The 23391-nt window shown below is 43.2% G+C and overlaps 1 protein-coding gene across 8 annotated transcripts in view; it reads left to right on the top strand.

The window, feature by feature from the left end:
• LOC112136530 (thrombospondin type-1 domain-containing protein 7A) overlaps positions 1 to 23391 on the top strand; it is a 194055-nt gene that overhangs the window by 156355 nt on the left and 14309 nt on the right. For all 8 annotated transcript variants that reach the window (XR_002917370.2, XR_004949372.1, XR_004949370.1 and 5 more), the window contains 8 exons: positions 96 to 249; positions 3174 to 3315; positions 8020 to 8135; positions 8482 to 8599; positions 11150 to 11295; positions 12414 to 12588; positions 19719 to 19892; positions 23219 to 23311. Coding sequence is in view for 4 of the 8 variants with exons in the window: in XM_024258281.2 (XP_024114049.1) it covers positions 96 to 249; positions 3174 to 3315; positions 8020 to 8135; positions 8482 to 8599; positions 11150 to 11295; positions 12414 to 12588; positions 19719 to 19892; positions 23219 to 23311 (1118 nt within the window). In the remaining 4 variants the exon portion in view is untranslated. The remainder of the gene's footprint in view (positions 1 to 95; positions 250 to 3173; positions 3316 to 8019; positions 8136 to 8481; positions 8600 to 11149; positions 11296 to 12413; positions 12589 to 19718; positions 19893 to 23218; positions 23312 to 23391) is intronic.

Genomic DNA, 23391 nt, shown 5'->3' with positions numbered 1-23391 from the left:
CTACATCAACAGTCCTCCTCTTTCCGTTAGCGTCCCAGTACCGCCGTTCTGAAGCATCCTGGCGACTGAACCTGATGAAATGTCTGGTCCTGCAGGTGCATGCTCAACACGGTGGACGGGCCCTCAGAGGCGGTGGAGGACTACCTCTGCGACCCGGAGGAGATGCCGCTGGGCGCCCGGGAGAGCCGACTTCCCTGCCCAGAAGACTGCGTCCTCAACGACTGGGGCCCCTGGAGCCGCTGCAGCCTGGTGAGAACCGAAGCCGGCTCAGAGCGCCGGCTCAGAGCACCGCCTCAGCCGCCCGCGACGGGGGAATCTCAGATTGGTGTGAAACCCGCTGAGATTTATCTTGATATTTTTTTTTTTCCTTTTTGCCGCATACATTTCCCCGAGGCGGAGAATTTCAGGGCTTTACTGTTATTGTGAGCGCGGCGTCAGCTGTTTCATCTGGAGGTTGATTCTCATTCACCGCGGTGGAGAAAGGAGATGAAATGACTGAAAAGCAGAAGGAAACGCCTGATAGATGAATCTCCAGTTTTACTCTGTTCAGTGAGGAAGACTTCCAGTCGTCATGTATGTGCAGAGCAGGAATCAAACTACAGACTCCAACAGGCTCATTCTGTGATGGTCACATTAATCAGAAATGATCTTAACAAAACTGATGTTTTGGTAAAACTTTGGGGTTTGAGAGTTGAGATGATTACTGTTTATGCGGCGCCGGTTCTGAACTTGTGCTTCAAAAATGAATATAACAAACATGACACATATTTTTCATGAATATTGAAGCATAATGAAAAAGACGGATTTTACCGCTCATCGCCATGACGACCGTCTTTTTTCAGAGCATTGTACTGCAGAATATTTTTTTTTTATTGCAGATGATGAGTATTAGTAGTCAAGAAGGTTGATGTTTGGCGCAAAATTCATTGGCAATAAAACTGAAAATATTAGCATCAAAATATAAAAAAATACAAACATAAACAATTAACTTTGTTTATTTAAAAATAAGTAAATAAAAAAGCAAATAATTAGATTGTAGAAGTGCAACTGGGTCAAAACATTTTTTTTTTCAATTTTTTTTCTCAAATTTACAATGTCTTGTTTTTTTTAAATAAAATAAAAATCAGTTATAATGGTTATTTTCAAGTTTTCAATCAATTTTTTCGTTCACTTTAAGCTGATCCTGATTTGACCCCATACTTATCCACCGGTACCAGTACCCATCTCCATCTGAGAGTGGACCTGACCATGAAACCATAGATAAGTGACCAATATTGAGGGAACTGTATGGATTTTGCTGGGACCTTCTCATCCACAGCAGACACTCCGGTCAGAGATACACACGGACTCCATCAACGGTTTACTGAGGGTTATATCAGCAATAGAAAGTTGTATCTGTAACAACATTGTCTCATTTTCTTTACAAAAGAACTTGTAATTATAGTCACATAACTTAACAAAATACATGTTAAACATGAAGATCTGAAGGTTTACAGTATGAACTTCATCACAATCCCACTCCACTGACTCAAAAAGGTAACTTCAAATAAACACACTAACTGAACTAGGACCCCTAAGGTGTCCATCGCTTTGCCTGAACAAATCCTTACATAAGTCTATCAATACTGGAGGAATTTCCAACAGTTTTTTGCCGAGTGGCTGGATGACGTTCTCATGGATTCAGGACGTCTCCTTTGGGTTCCTCTACCTGTGACTCCTCAGACTGGAGGTGAATCGCTGCTTTACATTCTCTGCTCCACCTGCTGTTGTCCCAGCAGCACTCTGCCCATTGGTAATCACAGCCCATTCTGCCCAGAGTGCCTACACACCAACTTCCCACAATTCCAGTCTCTCCATGGAGTCTGCAGTGGCAGCAGCGGGAGCTCGCACATGTTTTATTCATCCCGTCAGCAATGGAGCCGTTCACAAAGCTGTCATTTGCTCCCCAACTCTCTGCTCTGTGAGAACGGAGAACCTTTGGCTTTCCAACGCAGGAGAATCTCTGTCCAGGCTTTCCTGTCATTTCCTGCTGGAAAAAATCCCAATTCTGGGAAAGATAAACGTGAACAATCGACTTTCCTTTTTCATGCTTTTTAGTCTTGAAGAACCACATCCAGGAAGGATGTGATCATGGAGAATGTCTGCTCGTTCTCCTCCTGAACTCTACCATAGTTTACTTATTTTTATGCAGATGATAAGAAAAAGTTCTTCTAATTTTTGTTTTTTTTTTTCTAATTTTTCCCTCCTCGGACTAATGCTGGACAGAAAGTTGTCCAACTGGATCACAGAGACCGAGTACCGCTGAAAGCGTCCATCATTCAGACACAGCTCCTGCAGTAGATGGTGAAGCTCACAGTACCGGGAGAGTCTGAATGATCTCATGAACCCAGACATGAGTTACTGATGCTTTAGTAGATGTTTTAAAATAAATAAACCTGATCTTTCAACATCATTTATGTCTCCCATGCAGATAAACAGTCAACCCTTTGATGTAGAGGTTAGGCTAAAACATTTAGCTCCTCCCACATGCAGTGCCTGCATCAGGTGTAAGAACACATTTTTAAAAAGAGTTGAATTTGATGCACGTCTAATTCACATCCACCACAACTGTTTACGAGAATTATATTTGAACAATCCACAATTTATGCAGCTAAAGAAGAATCTAAACGACCTTTCCAAACGATCTTTTGTTCATACAGAAATGCAAAGTTTTTGGAAAAGTTGCACAAGAATTTCTTCTTGAATCAACTGTGTTTAAACTGGAGGATAAATACAAGAAACTTGAACAAATGAAAAACCCCTCAGACTCCAGACTGATCCGTCTCTACATAGTCTGTGTGTCCTGAAGAAGACAGAAACTTTAACGGAGAGCTGAAGCGCCGCTGATGTCATAACTGTTGTAACGCTCCGAGAAGCTCAGCAGGAAGTCGACATCAAAACCCGCTTACACAACAGAAAACACGACTGCAGGAACAGACACCTGAGGATCAGACGCAGTCTGCTTTTAATGAGCTCTCCAGTCGTTTAATGCCGCAGAGATCCAGGCAGCAGCGGTTCTTTTTCCTGCCGTCTGCGGTCCAAATCCAGGTCAGAACAGGGACGTTAGTGAGGATCATTAAACGGTGATCCTTGTTTCTGCAAACGATGACCACGTTTTTAACTTCTGATTTCAGCCCTGCACCAGAACCAACAGTCGAGTCCGGACGGCGTACACCATCCGATCCCCCAGCGTGGGCCGGGAGTGTCCCGACACGACGGACAAAGAAGCCTGCAGCCTGAACCTGAACTGCTTCAACTACTTCTACAACATCACAGGTACCGGCTCCTGCTTCTGTTTGTGGCTCTTCGAGCAAAGGAAACCTGTGGAGGGAAAAATGGAGAACTCTTACATGTAAGAACACGATAAAATAGACCCCGGTTGATAGGTGGCGCTATAAATGATGAAATTGTGTTAACGCCTTCATCTCAAAAACGACTTCACCTAGCTGAATAAAAGGTAACACGTATGTTGTATGAGGGGTCTTGTATAACAGCTAGGAAGCTAGCTTTGATAGTTGATGGCATTTCATAATGTAACCATAGCAACCGCACAACTTTTTCCAAAAGTATTCACTTAATAGATTGAGGTCATTAGTACACATGCTGCAGGTAAGAAGACCTATAAAAAGCCTATGACCTCTGACCTTTGCAGAGGGTATCACCTTAAGGTAAATGGGATCAAAGATGAAAGATGTTTCATTGACCTGGAAGTTTTTCTGTCCCGAATCCCTCCTGAACAAATGGTCAGCTTAGAGCAGAGGTCCCCAACCACCGAGCAGCAGACCGGTTCTGACCGCAGAAGAAATCAATAATTGTATCAGTTTTTGTGAGTCTCAACAATCTTTTATTTAGAAAAATAACCTTCAATCACTCGAGCTGTAGAGTTTGGTCAGGGGAGTAAAATGACTACGTTTGAAGGATGTTTTATTCTGAAAATTCAATTGTTTTTTTTAAATCGACAGGATTCTCTGAGTAACATTTCAAGTCACTTCAGCGATAAAAGCACTCCGGCGGCGTGCAACACGGGTAAAGTTGCATGTAGAACGTTTCTTTGCAAACTTCAGGACAAAAAGAATGAATAATAAACTGTTGGCTACTTAAAATACAGATTTATGCCAACGGGTGATTCCACACTGAGCCTGTTTGCATGACATTTATAACATGAATTGGTGTTATAATGTGGTGTTATTAATATGAAAACATTTGCGTGGCATTCAACTGTAACGTTTCTTTGTCATTGTGTGGTGAAGTCCTCAGGGGTTGACCGGTCTGCAGCCACTAAAAGATTGAGTCATCATAACATTTTAAACTCAATCAGTCCCTCACCAAGATGGCCGCTATGGGGTTAGAAGATGCTATCTTATGTCCTTCTTTTTTCAAAATTGAATCCTGTTTTGAACTCAAGTCATATTTCGTTATCATTGTGGGTATGTAAAGAGAACTCTCCGGGAGAAGACACAGTCGTCAGCGTAAACGTTCATCCAGACCAACTGTGCTAGAAACATAATGGTTGCTATGGACGCGCTGCTGAGAATCCTGACAGATTTCCACTGATGCACTGAAGCTTCCTATCATCCACTGTAGGAAACTTTAAAAACGGATGCTTGTCTGTCTCCCGTTCACCATTCCCGTGATGTCTGACATGATCCCTCCAGCCGGGTTCCTGGTTCCACTCCTGTTTGTGCATAATGAATGAGGTTATTATTGGCTTAAGCTCTGGTTTCTCCACCGCAGAGCTTTGCCTTTGCTTCCCTCCTCTTCTTTGTGTCGGTTCCTTCTTCCTCTCAGTCCCCAGAGTGACACTAAGCTGCTCTGCAGAAGGAGGAATTGTAAACGAGCTGCAGCTAAAAACAGCCGCTTGTCTTTGTTAGCAGATGGCATAGTTCATGACTGATATCTCAGCCTTCCTACACTCATTCCTTTGTTATGCAGAACCGTTTTAAAGGCATTTGCATCTTTGTCTGGTGACTTTTTCTCTTCGCTGCTGTTGGGAGAGAAGTGACGGTGTTTAGGAGGGAACCCGCTTCTGCTTTTGGAAGGTGGAGGCTCCAGCCGACTAGACCATATGGTCCAACAGCTCAAAGCTGGCAGGAGCTGTGCTGATGGCAGCCAGATCTGTTGGACGGAAGTCTGGATTTGATGGTTTTGCTCTTTGTTAACAGTAATGATGTGGTTTTACCTGTGAGCAACAGCCAGACGCTTAACTCACATTTATGTGAAGGTAAAATTAGAACAGAGACAGAAAGATGAAGGTGATAACTCAATGAAGACGAGCACATTAAGCTAGGCTTAACTTGATTGTGTTGTTCTGCTCTTTCCTTTCATCATTTCTTCCTCGTTTGCTATGTAATCTATGATGTGAAGTTTTGTTGGTCGTTGAAGCTTTAGTCCTAACTGTCCGTATTGGTGGATCCAGACTGTTTGTGTGGTCAAACCTGTGCAGTGTTTGACCTGAAGGAAATGTCAAGGTCGTAGCCCTGACATGATCCTGAGGAGGTCGTACGAGCCTCAGAGGAACTGCAGACACACCTGAGCTCCAGTTCAGATGCAGCCACTCATCTACGACCTCCACGGACCGGACAACCCAAAAACCTGCAGAACCCGTAGGAGTCAACCCCCCATGTGACTGAGGCATAAGATCATCATCCATGTGCTGCTGGACGTTGGTGTCCTGAAAACCTCAGAGACTTTAGAAACAGATGTTCTCAAGTGTCCTGATGCTGCTTTTCGATTGGCTCAGCCTCCGTCAGGTGGTGATGTCCCTGAACCTGAAGGAAGAGCTCAGATGTTCTGACCTCCTCCTCTCCTGCACCAGCATCCTTCCATCCGTTCATCTGAACCGTTCTGGAGTTTCTGCAGCTTCCTTCGTTTGATCTGCAGTTTCCACAAAGTCTCTGCGTTTAAAAAGCAGCTCTTGATTGCACATTGATTTACTCAGAGACCCCGCCCCCTCCCCCAGGCTGGACCCTTGTAAAAAGTTAAGTGTAGTAATTACTAAACAGTTAATTCAATCCTTTTATTGAACGGCTTCAGTGAGAGCCGAGGCTCTGGACTCTCTCCTGTTTGGATTGCTGCTCTGCAGCTTCATTGTGGTTCTGCACAAAGACTTAGAAATGTAATCAGTCTGACTTCAGTTCAGCCGCTCTGCTGAAACAACACCACTGGATCCTGCTGCTGCTGCTGCATGCTAATGAGTCTGTGGTTGAACCTGCAGACATTACCAAAACCAATGACTGTATCAATGCAAATGTTAATGGTTGTAACGAAACTCCAACATCATGTTCTTTTTATCTCTGAGAATTGTTGTTTATTTATGTTTATTTTTGTGTTTTAAATGATCTTATCCAGGAGCAAACAAACACTGTAAACTCTGATTTTAGAAGTGTTTAGTACATTTTAAATTACATTTTTTAAAACTAAAAAAGTCTGAAATTTAAAGGAAAACTTTAGTTTTTTACTGTATTTAATGTAATCTAACTTAAATAATTACATTAATTGTTTGATTTGAATTTAATTTGAATTGACAAAAACTTTTAAAACTTTATAAATATATAAAATAAACGTTTTTTGTTGGCATATACATGACCTAAGCCTAAAGATTATTTCCAATTTATTCTCTTACACTTAGAACATGTAAACACTGAGGAAATCTTTACGTTTAAGGACAAACGTTGAAGAATCTGATGACTGTATTTTCTGGGATCACCTGCTACAATAAAAACCTTCATTGACTCTTGGATCAAATGAAATCTGGACTTTTTCTTTCCTCTCTGGACGTCAGAGTGTGAATGAAAGCAGACTGAATATAGCAGCGGCTCAGGGATGGTTTCACATCAGCGTCTTTAAAATCATTTAGATCTGCAGAAACCATCAATGCGGAGAATCCCGCCGAAACACTTCCTGCTTCTTCGGCCGCTCTGAAAACAGAAAGGTCGGAAAAAGGAGCAGTTCAGTCCTGGTCTGTTTCCATGGAGAGAGAGAAAAACATCAAAATGTCTGCAGGGAAAATACAACAGATACTGTGCTGCTTCATGAACTCCAGAACATCTGACTTTGTCTCAAACTCCGTTCTCTGAGTCAGAACAAGTCTAAAGTTATGACTACCTTTTCAAATGAACTAGCAGCTCTTTCCTACAAATTCCAACAAGGATTACAGTTAGTCAGAAATGAGTCCAGACTGATGGAACCACCACTGGACAACAGACCGAGGCGGTTCTGCTGGTCCAGTTCCTCTTTTATTCTGATCAGTCATCAATCCAGCTACTACCAACAGGAAAGGGGCGTGTCCAACAGAGGACCACACCCTCAGATGGAACTCTGTGGTGGGACTGTTGACTGTATATCAGAGAACTGGACCGAGTCAGTGTGACGGCATCCATAGAAAATGGTTTATGTGCAGCTCCAATAAAATGAAGTCAATTCAGTCGCCATTAATTCACAATACGAATGCCGCCATGTTGGAACCACCTCAGTGGTTTCTATGGCAACCTCTCTTACCAATCAGAAGTGAGCTTGTAGAGACCACACCCCTACCACTTGCTAGACAAAAACTGTCGATCACAGCCTTGGAAGGTTGGGGGCCAGCGGCTCCACCTACTTTTACTGAGGGTTCTGATTGGTCAGTTTGTAACTTTATTAAACTTTTCCTGGAATGATGGGCTGTTTTTGAAGAATCATTGAAATCCTTCCAGCTGAATTACCTAAACTCCAAAACAGCCTAAAATTCCTCAGTAAACTAAATTAGCCAAAAACGTTAGCATGTTGCTAAAGGAGAATCACTATAGTTTGAATTCCTAAACATTCACATAATTAAATCTAAGTCATTCTTGGACGTATTCTGAGTGATAATCCTCAAATAAAGTTTTTCTAACTTTTTTCCCCCAAACCTTCATCTCTGGTCAACTCTGAAACATCTCTGGTCAAGCTGCTCCGAGAAGAACGTGTGACGGTGATGGATCGTTCTCTTTTTACTCCCCTCAGACTGGAGTACATGTCAGCTGAGTCCCAACGCCGTGTGTGGGCGGGGCATCAAGACGCGGATGCTGGACTGTGTTCGCAGCGACGGGAAGTCGGTGGACATGAAATTCTGCGAGGAGGTGAGGCCTTCAGGATCCTTCAGACCCGGTTCTCCTGGTTCTTTGTGAGTATTGGAGGGATCTGTTCTGTGGGAGGGGCTCACCATGAGGGGGCGCTGCAGGATGAACTCTTTATTCACGCGTGGCGCTCCTCGGCTGCCTCTGATTGGATCGGGAGCTCCGTCAAGCCTTCCTTGCTGCTCTTTAACCTCTTCATCCTCCTGCTTGTGTTCATAGAGTGTCAGAGGAGCTTTGATGTTTTAGCTCCGCCCCCTGAGGATGTCCACTTTGATCAGAGCAAAGTCTGGAGATCCAGCAGCTGACAGGATGTCGCCTAAAATCCAGTTTTTCTTTTGACGTTTTGCAGCTGAATCTGGAGAGGAAGTGGCAGATGAACGCGTCCTGCGTGGTGGAGTGTCCCGTCAACTGTCAGATGTCCGAGTGGTCGCCGTGGTCGGACTGCTCGCAGACCTGCGGGCTGGAGGGTGAGACCCCAACCTTCCATCTTCTCCCCGTGATTCTGCACCAGCAGGAGTTTTATGATACAAACCACAATCATTCAGATCGAACCGTTGATTTATCTGATGAAACCAACCAGATCAAACTTTTTTCTCGTGAGATTCTGCTTTAGTTCGACTTCAGAGCAGCTGTTGTCATCAAACTCCCTCAGACGCGAGCAGTCAGACCCACAAAAACACACAAAAAAACCCACAACGCAGATGCCGACCCAGCTGAAACGTGGTAAATATTTGATCCGATTCTGCTTCTCTTCGTTCCATCATTAAAATATAATTTATCTGAGCCAAAAATCTCTCAAACAGAATGAAGATTAAAATTAAAACACGTCCTGCTGACTTTTAGAGGAATAAAAAAAACACCAGAAATCAGGGAGAACTCATGAATGAAATCAAGTCAACGTCAGGAAAGTGATGAAACTACAGACGGAAAATACAAAGTCTGTTTAGTTTATATGAAAACTGTTTTTAACATCGAATTTAAAGCTAGAGTTTACGTTAAATGCTTTTAAAAATAAGAAAAGGATGAAAAAAATCACTTCTACTACAGTTTAGATCTAAAATATAATGGTAACACTTTATTTAATGTTAGTTAATCCATATTAAAGCATTTATTAACAATTAAGTAAAGTGTTATTCATTATTTAGAGTATTAATGCATTATTAAGCATTAACAAAAGCATTCTTAGTTTTATTAATTATGTATTTCTTTACTGACCAACTTGACTAAACAGCAGATTACACAAAAATAATGTGTTTTAATGTAGTGATTATGTAAACTTTGAGCATGAGGAAGAAAAATAGACAGAAACTTCCATCTGAACCAGATCCAGAGAAGATCTGAGGATGAAACGGAGACCAAACCTCCAGAACGTCTGAGGAGCGACTGCAGTGTAGATGAAGACAGCAGTGAGGAAGGCAGAGATGTCGGTTAAACCGCAGCATCACCTGATGGCTGGAGACTCTTTCAAGTTTTGGAAAATCATCCAGAAATCCTGCAGAGAAACTGAAGCTGAGGTTTGGAGACCAGGATGACGGAGTTTCTCATTTGAAGGTTTACACGTGAGGCTGCGTTCACACCGCGCTCAGAAACGCACGTTTGAGCGACCGCTTCCAGTGAGAAGTCTGCGTGTGCTTCCACGTTCAAAACTCGGCTAGTTGAGTCAGTTTTTGGTCTCTACGTACAAAATCCACTGAGCCACATCAGGAAATTCAACCAGTTGAACTTTGACCAATCAGGAACTCAGATTTGGTTGTGATGTGTCGATGACGTCCCTTTCACAACACGGAAGTAACAACCGTTTGAAAATTGATGGAGGAGAAATTAATAAATGCGGTTTATGGAATTCTACGACCTCAAGTCTTTCATATCTCAGAATAGAGCTGTGAAAGGAAACACTTGCAGAAAGATTCACCAGATTTACCACTTTGGCATTTCACCCCGCTGTGAGCTCATGTGCTAGTATTGAGGGGCAGTAGTCTCGGGGTGGGAGGAGTCACGGATGATCCGTGACGGGGAGGAGCTTCCAGCAAAAGCTTCTCTCGACCTCATCATGGAGGACGCGGATGATGACAGGTCAGGTTTATTTATTTTGAGGAGTTCTGCAAAGCATCAATGAGCAGTCGTTCAGAGACTCTCCCAGTGAGGAGAACACACAAATATACGTATATACAGTCAGTGCTCCGACTGTAACCAGTGGGAGGGGTTTAATGGCAGAAGACGACAGTCGATTTAAAGTAAGAAATCCTGACATCTCCTGCTGTTCTTTTTTTTTTTTTTTCTAATATAGTTATTTTTTCAACATGCAATGATTCATAAAGCACTGTTTTTTATTATTACTAAGAATATATATATATGTATTTAAATTAACCTTTATTGTACAGATGACAATAAATACATAAATATATAATAATAATTATAATAGAAATCCTGCAGACAGACTGTAGGAGATCACCTCCACCTCTGGAAGGTTCCTCCTGAAAGATGTTTATTATACTAAAACAGAGGCCAGCTGGAAGATGCTTTCTGTTGTTGGTTTTTTTGTTCTCGCTGCTCACACGCTAGCGTCCACCTTCCTCCTCCTCCTCCTCCTCCTCGGGGTGCTTTGAAGAGGAAGCTGCTTCACAAAGCGTTTAATGAGAAGAATAAATAAAGGTTAAGCAAAAACAAAAGCTGGTATCTGATGAGGTTTGGAGCGCGTGGGCGGATCTGCGGCGGGAACGGGAGATGAGGTTAAGCAGGTTGTTTGTGTGGGAAGGCAGCTGTGAGTTTGCAGGTGAGCAGAGGAGTTTTCTGAGGAGAGATCTTCCCTTCGGGGTCTCTTTGTTCTGTTGGATCCGAGCGACCTCATCCACAGGATTTAACCAAAAACCAATCAGGAGACATGAAGCCGTCGTATAAACATTTAACATGAGCTGTTTACAGAGTCGGGCTGCTGCAGAGAACTCCGATGCTCAGCAGGAGCTTCAACTTTCATCGCCTCTTTAGTCTGTTTAATGTCTGAACTCCTCCCCCTGCAGGTAAGATGCGGCGGCAGCGGTTGGTGGTCCAGGCGTCGCAGGGCGACGGCCGGCCCTGCCCCTCTCAGATGGAGCAGTGGAAGCCCTGTCCGGTGCGGCCCTGCTTCCGCTGGCAGTACAGCGCCTGGTCAGAGTGCCGGGTGGAGGTAGGTCATGGGGTCAGATCAGGGTCAGCTTAAAGTGAACCCAAAAACAGATTGAAAACTTGAAAGACAGACATTGTAACTGGAAAAAAAAATGAAAACGGAGACATTGTAAATTAAAAAAAAAGAAGAAAATTTGAGAAAAAAGAAGAAAATTTGAAAAAAAAAAGTTTAGAAAATTTGAAAAAAAAGAAAACAAATTTTTAATAAAAAAAGAAAAAGAAAACTTGAAATAAATCTTGAAAATTTGAAAAATAAATAGTGAAAATTTGAAATTAAAACACAGATCTATACTTGTAAAAATTACTGATTGAAAAAAAAAGATCCATTAGTAACAGCTGCTGTTTTGAATTCTCTCATGATCCCATGATTCCCCAAGAGGGGCACATTGCCATTCATATAAACTGTCAATAAAATAGGGAAGCAGACAGAGCTGGATTTACACAAAGTCTGACCAAGTTGATTTCACATAGTCCATTTTGACCATATTTTATGGAATTTTTCTGTCCGTACTTGGATTAATTGGATTACATCTAATTGGATTTTCATCTTGATGTGATGGAGTGGAGCTAAGGTGAGCTCAGGTGAACTGATGCGTCTCTATTCATTTCTAAAGGTTTCCTCCTTTTTTCCCTCTTCCGCTGAATTAAACTTTTCTTCTGTTTCTGGTTGATTTGAATGGGTTTTTGTCACTTTATTTCATGATTTTCTCTGAGACTTTTTCCAAGTCTCCAAGAAAACCTTTCAGCAGTTTACAGAATGTAAAGACTTTAAAATGTTCTCGTTTCTGTGGGAAATAAACGTGAACGAAGAACTGTATTCAGGCCAAAGACCTCGGAGTCTTTAGACTCCATCAGGACTTGACCCCACACAGGATGGAGAGGGTGGGAGGTGGTTACCATGGCTACTGATGGTCCAAAAGAGCAACTGGAGCCAGAGAAACCAGAACAATCTGGACCGGGTCGGGCAGTCCCCCCGACCTTCCACCTCCCTTCACTGCTTCAGAAAAAACTCAGAGACGACTAAAGTTATTTAAAACTGTTGTTGTGGTTCTGGAGTGTTTCGGTTCTGACCATGTTCTGGATCCGGAGCAATCCTCACTCCCGTCTGTGTTCCGTCAGAGCGTGGTGTGCGGGGAAGGCATGCGCTACAGGAACCTGTCCTGCTTCGTGTCGGACGGATCCGCCGACGGCGAGTTCAGCATGGTGGACGAGGAGCTGTGCAGCAGCCTGGAGCTGGCCGTCAACGGAGACAAGCAGATCCTCCTGAAGGAGCCCTGCACCCTGCCATGTCCGGGTAAGACCGCTGGACCTCCCGGCGTGGGGGGATGGGGTCGGCATCGTCCCATAAGAATGTCACCAAATGTTCACGGAGCTCTGAAGGTCAAACCAAATATTCCCACTGCACTTGAACGCAGCATGGACAGAAATCTGCATTCTGTTACAAAAAATGCCAAATCTTTACAAATAAAATGATTGGTATCACATTTTCAAGAATAAACTCAACATATTCAAATCAAAGTCAGCATAATTTACAAATTCACAATGAGAACAGCAACATTTGTAGCTTTAAAATAACTGGCAAAAAAAAAATGACATGAAAATACCAAAACCAAAGAACAAAAAAGTTTCTGGAAGTCCATTGTTCTTACCTAAAAAGTAACATTTTTATTTTTTTTAAAGAATTTACTCAATGAAAACCCCAAAAGGTTTTTCCAGAAAAGTAGAACCAGATCATTTTTATGAAGGTTTTTATCAAATAATATCCTGGTAATATTTGTAGTTTTTGGATTATTTTGTTGTTCAATGTGAATATTGACTCTTTTTTGATATTTTACTTTGATATTTTGTTTATTTTAAAAAAGGCGTCAGAGTATTTATTAAAACATAGTTAATTTGTCCAGTTTTTCCGTTTACTATGAGCCTCCTTTTTATGGGATCAAACTCGTTGTTTTCCTGGGGAACCTGTTGTTCATTTGGAAGAGTGACAGGTGTGTCGGCCAATCAGAGGTCAGGAGGCGGGGTTACAGGGTGTATGTTCCAGACAGAAAGGGGTCTGCCTGCACCTGAACATTCTTCTCTGGATGTTCCCAGTGCAAGGACACACTCCCTCGGCCGTACCAGAACCAATCCGCTGAAAGTGCACCACTAGACTTCTAAAGAGAAATAAACAGCTGTTACTGTCATTTTATTGGTCAGAATAACTATTCTTGCTGTTATACGTTTTTTAACTTCTTGATAATCCTTTGAGGTATTGAAGTTATAAACTCTCCAATCAGATGCCTCAATAAAAGTAGGTCCCCACGTCATACATTCAAAGCGTTTGATTGACAGAAGGGGTGTGGCCTTCCAACAAGCTCACTCCTGATTGGTGAGTGTTGTTGCCATAGAAACTCACATCGACAGTCTAATTGCTGCTTACTGACGATGCCTGTCTCCAACGTGGCAAAATTGTGACTGAATTGAGCAATTTTTTTTATGGATGACCTGACACGAACTCAGTCCAGTTCTCTGATATACAGTCAATGCACAGAGGATGTGAAAGTTTCAGCTGATTGATTTGAACCTGAACACTAAACTAAAGAAGATCTGTTGTATTTCTACATACTGTCAATATTAGTTAAAGGTTTAATCGGTTGGAACATTTTTTACTGCCTTAAAACTGAGTTCTTTCTGTCACTTTGACATCCTGGATGATGCGGTCGGACTTGGAAGAAATGGGTTTAAAGTTGTCCTGGATTGATGGAGTCAGCAGAATCCCTTTCAGATTGGTTAACACTCACTGATGTAAGTTACAGTCTTAGGGTTCAGTCCTGCTCTGGTCTCATATTTTACCTCTGAAATCAATGTGTCTGCAGATTTTGTTGGTTTGCTGTTGTCTGTAGAAAAGTTGTTGCTGTTTTGGACAAAAAGAAACAGCAGAGCATCGATTGGGTTTATTGACAGAGAAATCTATTTTTCTTCAGATTTCTGTTTTAAAAAAGCCACAATAGATTTTAGTTTCCGAGCTCGGTGTCTGTCTGAAGTCTAATGGACGGTTTTGTGTTTACCGCTCCGTGAGAGTCTTTTACTACAGCTGGTTCTCCTCCTCCGTCGTGGTAACCGAACCCTTAATGATTGAGTCTCAAACGGCGAGCGCCGCCTCTCGTTGAAATCCTCTGAAGTTCCTCCGAGGTGGCGGTCCGGCGACCCCTCGCAGCATCAGGACCGCTTTGATCCCACACACCAGTTTGCTCCGTCGATGCAGCGCTGCAGCGAAGTGATTGAAACGTGCACACGCGTGAGCTGAAGCTGCGGCGAGTCAGATCTGTGTGGGCAAGATAACAGAAATCCTCGGGGCTTAAGAAAAACAAGCCGCGATACCATCACGCAGGAGAGAATCTGTTGTGTTTCACACCATCAACTCCAGATTTTATGCATTTTTTCTTGCCTCACATTTGAATGGAGCTGCTGATTAAAAGGAGAACATATAAAATTATAAGTGAGGCGCGTGAATAAAGACGTTAAAACAACGTTTTTACATTGAAAGGCGAACAGAAGGGACGCATTTATGCAATGAAACACTGGAAAAAAGGCTGTAATGTGTGTAAAAATACAAAGAAAGACGGCAGAAAACCATGAAAGACTCTTCCAAGACTGGAGTTAATTGAAATTCTTTTTCTTTGAAGGAAGTTGGCAGAAACCTTTGAAACAACACCAGAGTCAGAGTTATTTTTATCGATCCAGAGAAAGAAATCTATTCTGACTTCTAGAGGGAACTCCAGCCAATCAAATCTCCTCATCCAAAAAGGGAAGAAGTTTCCAGGAAGCAGCAACTATTTTATTCTACTGCAAAATCGTTCCTTGTGATCTGTTAATTTTGATTGTGAAGTTTTTAGCCAAAATCAGAAAACCTTTGTTGTCTTTTAAGACATATTTTATGCACAGTGACTAAGTAGATTCTGGGTTGTGTGGGACTGTTGACTCAGATCAACCCCGCCCCCCCTCCCCGTCACCAAAAGCTCTGTTCGTGCGCTTTTTCTAGCATCTGGTTTTCGATCTGAATGAATTAAAACTCAGAAACGCAGTTTCAATCGTAAATTATTTCATATGGGTCCTCTGATAAAAATGCTACAGGAACATGTTAAAAACACAAAAAGATAGTTTTTATTGGAGCGTCCAAGAAATGAATTATTTGAACATAAAGTCCTCCCCCGCGAGGGTAAACCGCGTCGCGCTGAGAAGCGCTTTTCTTCACGTGTTCTCTGAAGCACTGAAGGTTACATTCAGATGTAAGTAATGACTTTTTGTTGTAGTGTGACCTTTTCAAAGTTATACAACTGCTGTTGTTATGCATATTTAAATGCTGGAAGCTCCGCGCTAACGCTAGCGGACCGGCGATTATCGATGACGTCATTGAACGAAAGTCACGTCTGAAATATGAGACCCTATTGTTTCATAACCCTCAGTTTGGAGGGATAAATGAAGGGAGGATTGGGATTGGGCCTTGAACATGCTTTTAGCATGTAATATTCACTACCTGATACTAGCTGATGAGGTGTGAGGTGCAAAACATCAAAGCGTGTCAATCGGGTGAATCTTCCTCCAGGATTTTGTCTTTCACAGCTTTATTCTGATAAATAAACTACTGTGTCATAAAATTCCAATCTGAACGCCAGAGTTTTAAAACCAGACGCCTGAAATGCAAATCTGTGTGCGTTTACTCAGACTTTTAGGTGGAAGTGGTCGCTTGAACGCGTGTTCTGAGCTCGGTATGAACGTAGCAGAATGACCTCGCACAGGCCGGGACGACCCAAAAACCAACAGCACCTGTACAGGTGCATGTGACTATGACTTCAGGGTTTTTTGTTGCTCAGTGAGCTGTTTTGATAGAAAGGACAAGGGGACTTTTAGAGGGGGGCTTTGGGGTGTCTTTGGAGTGTCCCCACTGGTCAGGCTCTTGTCTACTGGACTGGGACATCATTCCTTCCCCGGATCACCAGACCGTTTCCCCTCATACAGTCTTTACCTCCCCCAGCACAGGAGTAAAAACACATTTCTGCAGGAAAACTCTTGGTTTACGGTCAGAAAAGATTATCCATCCATCTTCTTGACCGCTTCTTCCCTTTCGGGGTCGCGGGGGTGCTGGAGCCTAACCCGGCTACTGATGAGCGAAGGCGGGGTTCACCCTGGACAGGTCGCCAGTCTGTCACAGGGCCTCAATCACACACACATTCACTCCCACATCCACACCTAGGGGCAATTCAGAGTCATCAATTAACCTATGAAGCATGTTTTTGGACGGTGGGAGGAAGCCGGAGTCCCCGGTGAAAACCCACGCATGCACGGGGAGAACATGCAAACTCCACACAGAAAGGTCCCAGCCGGGAGTCGAACCGGGGCCTTCTCGCTGTGAGGCAAGAGCGCTAACCACTGCGCCACCGTGCAGCCCCAGAAAAGATTATGTGAGATTAAAATCAGAATGAGAACCTGTCTGAAGATCCTGGTTTGTCCAAACCAATCCTAGAAGCAGAATCCAAGGATCTGGATCTCCACTGGGTTTCCCTTCCATACAAAGATTCCCCTGAAGCGCATTAGTTCACCATGTGTGCACACATTTTCATCATGAGTAGTCACAGTGGGGATCTAACCCACAAACTTGGCGCTCGCACAGGACGACCCGTTCTGTCGGGGAAGCATCAGATCCCGTCCAGGACCAGCATCTGCTGCGTTTAAAGCTGACAGAGGAAGCCTAAGACGCTTCACGGAGCTCAAATCTGTTCTGGAATTATTTCAGGAGGAGATCTTCCAGAGCTCCTCTCAAGTAACTGCGTCTCTGAGTGAGTCTGTGCTTACTGCACAACAAATATGAGTCATTTTCAAAAAGTTATTTGTAATAAATGTCATGGGAAATTGGGAATTCATTAAAAGGTTTGGCCAAAAATGTCAGTCCGTGACCTCTGACATCTCATTTTCCTGCTTTTCTCCTGGTGACTTTGCAGCTTTTGGTGGGAAATCCAATTCAGGTTCAGACGCGGATCAAAGCGCAGTGAAGCGCATGTTCAAACCCTCCATCCATCCATCTCTGCAGCGCTGACGAGCTGTTATTACCTTCCTCTGAGCCCCGTCTTTGGAAAACAAAAGGATTCCTGTCAAATTAGAGGTGAAATGTAAATGAGGGAGACTCACTTTGGGTAAACAGCTTCACATTCAGGCGTGAGTCCTTTTGTTGGCAGCTTCATTAGGTCAGAAAAAGACTGTTTTCACATTTTAAACTGAGCTGCTGGAAGGAGAACAAATAATGATTTCGTGCAAAAGCCTGAAGGAGAAAGAGCAGAAAAGATGAAAAGACGTGAAAGTATCAGGAGAATCCTTCAGAAATGAAACCGACCTGAAGTGTCCAAAGACTTTTTTCTGTCCGAGTCCTTAAAAATGTTTGAAAACTCTTCAAAGATTTCCATGGACATGAAACGAAATGAGAACTGATTTGAGTCGAACTCTTTGAGCAGATGGATGAACTTTAGCCGGATGGCTAATGAGTCAGAGACGGGTAACCTGATCAGACAGCGGCGCGGAGAGCCACGGCGCCCGCTGCCTTTGTGCTGGTTGGACTTTTTCTGATTGAAAAGGACTAAAACTCCTGAGAGATTCAGGAAGAAGCTTCTTCAGAAGCTGTTGAGAGAGCCTTTCATCTCTGAGCTGAACAATGTTCTGGATCACATCGAGGGCCTCAGAGAACTCGAACAGTCAGAACACGACCGGACAAGAGCTGCAGCTGACCGGCTGTGATCTCTACGTGTTCCAGACACAATCTTAACATGTTCTAAATGTGTTTCAAGCCATGATCATATCACGTTTTAAGCCATGATCTTAACAGGTTTCAGGTGTTTTATAAACGTTTCCAAGTTTGTGTTAAGACCTGTAAGTCTGATCACGTCTGGTCACTTCATGTTCATCACCTCAGAGCTCCTACTGTTCCCGTCATCATCAGAACCTTTTGGAGCGGCTGCCATGTTTGTTCTGGGCTTTTCTTCAGTGTTCCTATCAGAGCAGTGATGTTAATGAAGCTCCTCTCTGCTCCAGCCTGAGGACACAGCAGGTCTCCTCTCTGCCTTCACCTGTCAGTCAGCAGTAGATTGTCGGAGGGAAACGTCTTCGTTAAGAGCAAATCATGTTAATGCAGAATCAGTTTTCACCTGTGGACATGATCACAGGAGGTGCTTTTTATTAGAAACCTGTCTTGTTACCGTTTTGGATTTCTTATGAACAGATTGCTGGTGTTTCTATTGTCATTAGTTTTTCTCTAAAGTGTTTTTGGTTTGGAGCCTTTCAGAGAACATAAAGAACCAGCAGTAAATAAGTGATTACAGATTGTTAAAACACAAACCAACACATTCTCACTACCAACTCGGCATATATTGGTGTATGGTTCGGGCCCCCACTACGCCACTTTTTGTCCACAACGGTACCATGTCCTGAGAGTTGGGGACCCCTGATTTAATGGGAACAGCCAGCACATCGGGGACACTTAAATCATCAAAGAAGTGACAGGGAGGGGTCCTGAACCAAACGTTACCCCTTACGTCGCAGCTCTTTTCCTACATTGTGAGGGGGGCAACAACATCTGAGCTGGCTGGACCGTGTCCCCCGGGAAGTGGGTGGGGTCCCTTGTCTGGGCACAACGGGGCGGCCCAATTTTTGGCATTCGACATTTAGAACTTTGTTTAAGAAATGTTTCATTTGAAGATGAAATATGGAAGCAATCATATTAAAAACCAAAAAATGAGCAAAAAAAATAAAAAATGTTAGTTCTGTATGTAATCTGAGCATCACATGTTCAAGATATAAAGAGAAATGATCTTATTTGAGTTTAGTTTGGTACATTTTTGTGTTTTTGTTGCCAGAATCAGGACTTTTCTCATTGGGTTTCACCTGGACTTGTTAGCAGGAACGTGTGCTCCACTGCAGTGTTTTTAGACTGAAGACGTGAGGCGATGATTCATGGACGTTGCAGAAGGTCACCAACTCTGTCTGCTTCCTGCACAACCTCATGATGAAGCGTCCGTGTTAACACAGACACCAACAGCTTCCATCACAGCATCAGAGGAAGTATTTGGGAGGATTTCCATCCTGACAGCTGTGCTGATGAGCAGACACAGGAACTGTAGTGAAATCCTCCTGAAGGCTTGTTCTCCGGATTGGAGCAGACGGACCTCCTGCTGCTCTGTTGAGTTTATTGCTGCGTACCAGCCTCCAAACGGATTAAATGTAGCTGTATTTGGAGATGAAGGTTGATGTATGAGTTCTCAAACGTATGAACATTAAAGGCCAAATCTGGAAAATGAGGATAAAACCTATAAATATTTGTTGATGCCATAAACTGAAAGTCGTCAGTCTTGACTTTCAGAACTGGAACTGAGGAGGCGTTTCCCTGCGTTTGTGTTCCAGGTGAGTGTTACCTGATGGAGTGGTCGGACTGGAGCTCCTGTGTCAACATCTGCGTCAAAGAAGCCGGGGTGGACTTCGGCTCGGTCCAGGTCCGCTCTCGAGCCGTGCTGGCCCAGGAGCCTGAGAACCTTCAGCTCTGTCCAGACCAGGTGTGGGAGTCCAAACCCTGCACAGGTAAGCCGCCTCCGCAGTCAGATTCTGTGTTTGCTGCTCAGAGTGAAACACAAATGGGGAGGATCCTGAACCGCAGAAGCTCCTTAAAACTGACGCAGACCTCCACATAGACTCCGCCCCTCGATTGTTGTCTCCATGGTTACCTCATGAATCTGGAGGTGAGCCAGAGGCGAGGTCCACGGCCAAGAACAGACGAGCCACCTGGAGTCTGGAATCTTTCAAACTCCCCATAGAGGAGAGGGAAAGAGGGACAACACGGGAATCACACTGCACCAAACAGAAGCATGGAGAACTAAATGGACAATAGATGATAAAGAACAGTTGAGTAGATAAAGTCCCAGTGCACCACATTCTTAACACCTTCTAACTTCTAGACTACTAGCAACAAATTGTTATAAAAATGTTATTTCATGTTATTCAGCTCCAGCGTCAGGTTCTCCTGAAAGAGTCTGAACTGTCGGAGTCGTCTTCATCTTCATCACTCGTAAGGTGCATGAGTCAGAGAAACAGAAACGACTGTCAGTAGTTGAGGACAGACACATGGCATTCTGGGAAAGGGAGGTCCTGCTTCGGCCTTTTATGATGATGTCCAGTTTTTCCTGAAAAGTCCATCTTAAGAACTGCTATAGTAATAAATCCACAACTAAAACAGCTTCTTCTACTGTTAACAGCAAGTGATTCAAACAAAAATCAAGTGCAGCTACTGTCTACGACCTGAAGTACAGAAGAAGTTAGCTTTCAATAGCTTTTATCATCCAATCAGAGGCGAATACGTCATCATCTGCCCTCATGAAGCTACAGAGACTCTAACTTAAATTCTGATTGGTTGAATCAACATAAACGTGTTTGATCTATATTTGACTACGGTTTAATCAGCAGTGTTTTTATAGACAGCCGCCACAAAACCAGAAGTGAGAACCAAATCACTGACTGTATGAGCTTAAGGCAGATTTTCATGAACCTAGCAACAAGTGAGAGCTGAAATCTGATTGGTTGGAAACTTTCATGAGAAAAAAAACAGTGATAGCAGCGCAGTCGAGGCGTAGGGCTGTGAGAGAAGCTGACCATCAGTTGGAATGATCTAAAATTAATTTTGGACTAATATATAAGAAACTTTCTCTGTGATTTAGATACTTCTCTTCTGCTAATTTTAGGCCTTCACTGAAGGCTTTGACTTTTTTTTGTGTTCACTTACTCATTTTGAATATCATCCAATAAAAACTGTCAAAAAATGTAAATTTAACTTAATAAATCCCAAATTAAACATAAAGCGGCAGAATGTGACCCTGTGGATTCTCCAGGGTTCAAACCAGAGCTGAAGATTTCTCAAAGCATCTATTCATCTTGTTTCATTATTTGTAAAGTTCTTCCTTTGAATTTCTTCTCAGGTAAATAATTTAAAGAGTTTTTTTTTCTCTGTGCATGAAGCCCAGAACGTGTTTTTGTGTTTTGCTGGAACTGTGGCGAAAGACGTCCATAAATTCACTCCTTAAAGCTCCACACTTTGAAAATTGTGTTTTTAAGATGTTCTTGTGGCATTTTTCTATCGATGGAGAACGTATATGAAGAAAATGAAGGCTCAGGTTCCTCAGGTTCTGCCTGCAGCCTCCTTCTTCTTGTAGGTCTGCAGAAACTCAGAATTCAAGGGAGCCGCTGCAAGCTCCGCCCCTGTGTGTGAGCGCTCGCCGGCCTTGTTTTCGGGGTCAGATGCTGCTTCCCTCGCTGAGTCAGGTTCTGGTAATTGAGGAAATCCCGCTTTAATTCACCGCTGCGATCCGTGGCGCTCCCCAGGCGACTTCATCAGCCGGCGCCGTGCAGAAGGTGCAGCTCGGGTTACGAATCATAACATCCGGAGCTCGCCATGTACAGCCACGGGCTCCAGCGTCTGCAGAGCCAGCCTCCCGTCTCAGCTACTGTACACCCCCCCACCAGCAGTCTTCCCCAGCCTGACCTGATTCTGCAGCATCACTCAAGGCGGGGGGTGGGGGGGTTTGATGTCAGACTCGCTGGAGAAAAACAAAAAGCTGCGTCCCAGTTCCACACTTGAACGCTGAACTACTTCCCTCCACGTCTGCCTCTGCTCCCGCCGCGAAGGAACGCGGGTCACATGATCCAAACGCTGAAACCAGATCAATCGGAGCGACGATCAGGTCGGAGTGTCCCAGAAAACCATCCGGATGCTGCAGGAAATGCAAACGGATGGATGGAGGTTCAGGTGGAGCACAGGCTGCAGGTTTTCTGCACGTCAATCCCTTCTCCAGACTAAAGTCCAGCAGATTCCAGTTTACTCCGTCTTATTCCCAGAGAGGAAGACTCCATGTTTCAGTGCTGAGACAGACGCTGCACTCAGTCTGAGGAAACAAGCACTTTCTGTTCCTGTAAAAAAATATGGTATAAATAGTAAATATTGTTGCCCTAAATACTTATTTCAATATTTATATTCTATTTATTTATTCAGTTTTCTTGTTCTGGATGTCAAACTATAAGTTTTTTTTTTACATTAAAGAAATTATTTTAGGGGTCTATTTAGACACTCCTGTTTGGTTCTGTTCAAATAGAACTCCAAGTAAAACATCAAAGCCCCCCAAATCACCAAACTTCACACTTTTCCAGAAAATGGCAAAAATCTGATTTTTTTTTTAATATATATGTATATATATATATATTAATTCATCAGCGTTTCTGCTTAAAAACAATAAACAACAATCAGAGACTTGCCGTAGGTCCTGCAGCCATCCCATAATAATGTGTAATCTTTCCTTGGATATCTCTGACTGGTGGATTCTGGTTTCGTTATTGGATTTTTCTTTTTCTTTTTTTATCCCCATCGAGATTTTGTTCAGTTTTTTACTGGTTTCTCCTGCAGTGATGTCATCATTTTGGGGGGGCATTCATCGAGTACGTGTGTTTTTGCGTATGTAGTGGCAGTAACGTTTTTGTTCAAAGGTGCAGAAAGAAAGAAGAACTGAGAAAACCATCTGGTCCTTCAGTCCAGAACTGCTGCTGGAGAGAAACATTCGATTTTTATGAATTTACTCATTCTTGTTTTGCTTCTAAAAGCTGTTTTTATTGGTAAAAAATATTAAAGCTGGTGAACTTGATGCTATTTAAGATAGAAATTTATGTTTAAATGAATGAAAATCCTGAAAACAGACGTTCTTCGTCCTGTGATTGTTTCTAAAACACTCGTCACATTTCTCACTAAAATTCGTTCTGAAGGTTAAATCCAGAGCTGGAGGTCATGTGACCGTCCCTATCTGAGCATCTGCTCTGATGATCTGTGATTTCTGCTGGAAGATCTCACCGTTTCCCTGATCCGCCTGCAGGGGGCGAATGCTTCCAGTACAAGTGGTTCGGCAGTTCTCCTCCCAACTCCACCGGCGCCTGGTGCCAGCGCTCCGACGGACTCAACGTCACGGGTAAGAAGCCTTTTTCTTAAAAGAAACCTAAGATTACAGATTTTAATCATTTTAAAATAGTTGAGAGTCAGAAGGAAACG

This window comes from Oryzias melastigma, linkage group LG16 (assembly GCF_002922805.2).
Source record: "Oryzias melastigma strain HK-1 linkage group LG16, ASM292280v2, whole genome shotgun sequence".
NCBI classification, from domain to species: Eukaryota; Metazoa; Chordata; class Actinopteri; order Beloniformes; family Adrianichthyidae; genus Oryzias; species Oryzias melastigma.
The sequence above is the reverse complement of the archived record's forward strand: the minus strand, read 5'-3'. Positions and strand labels throughout refer to the sequence as shown.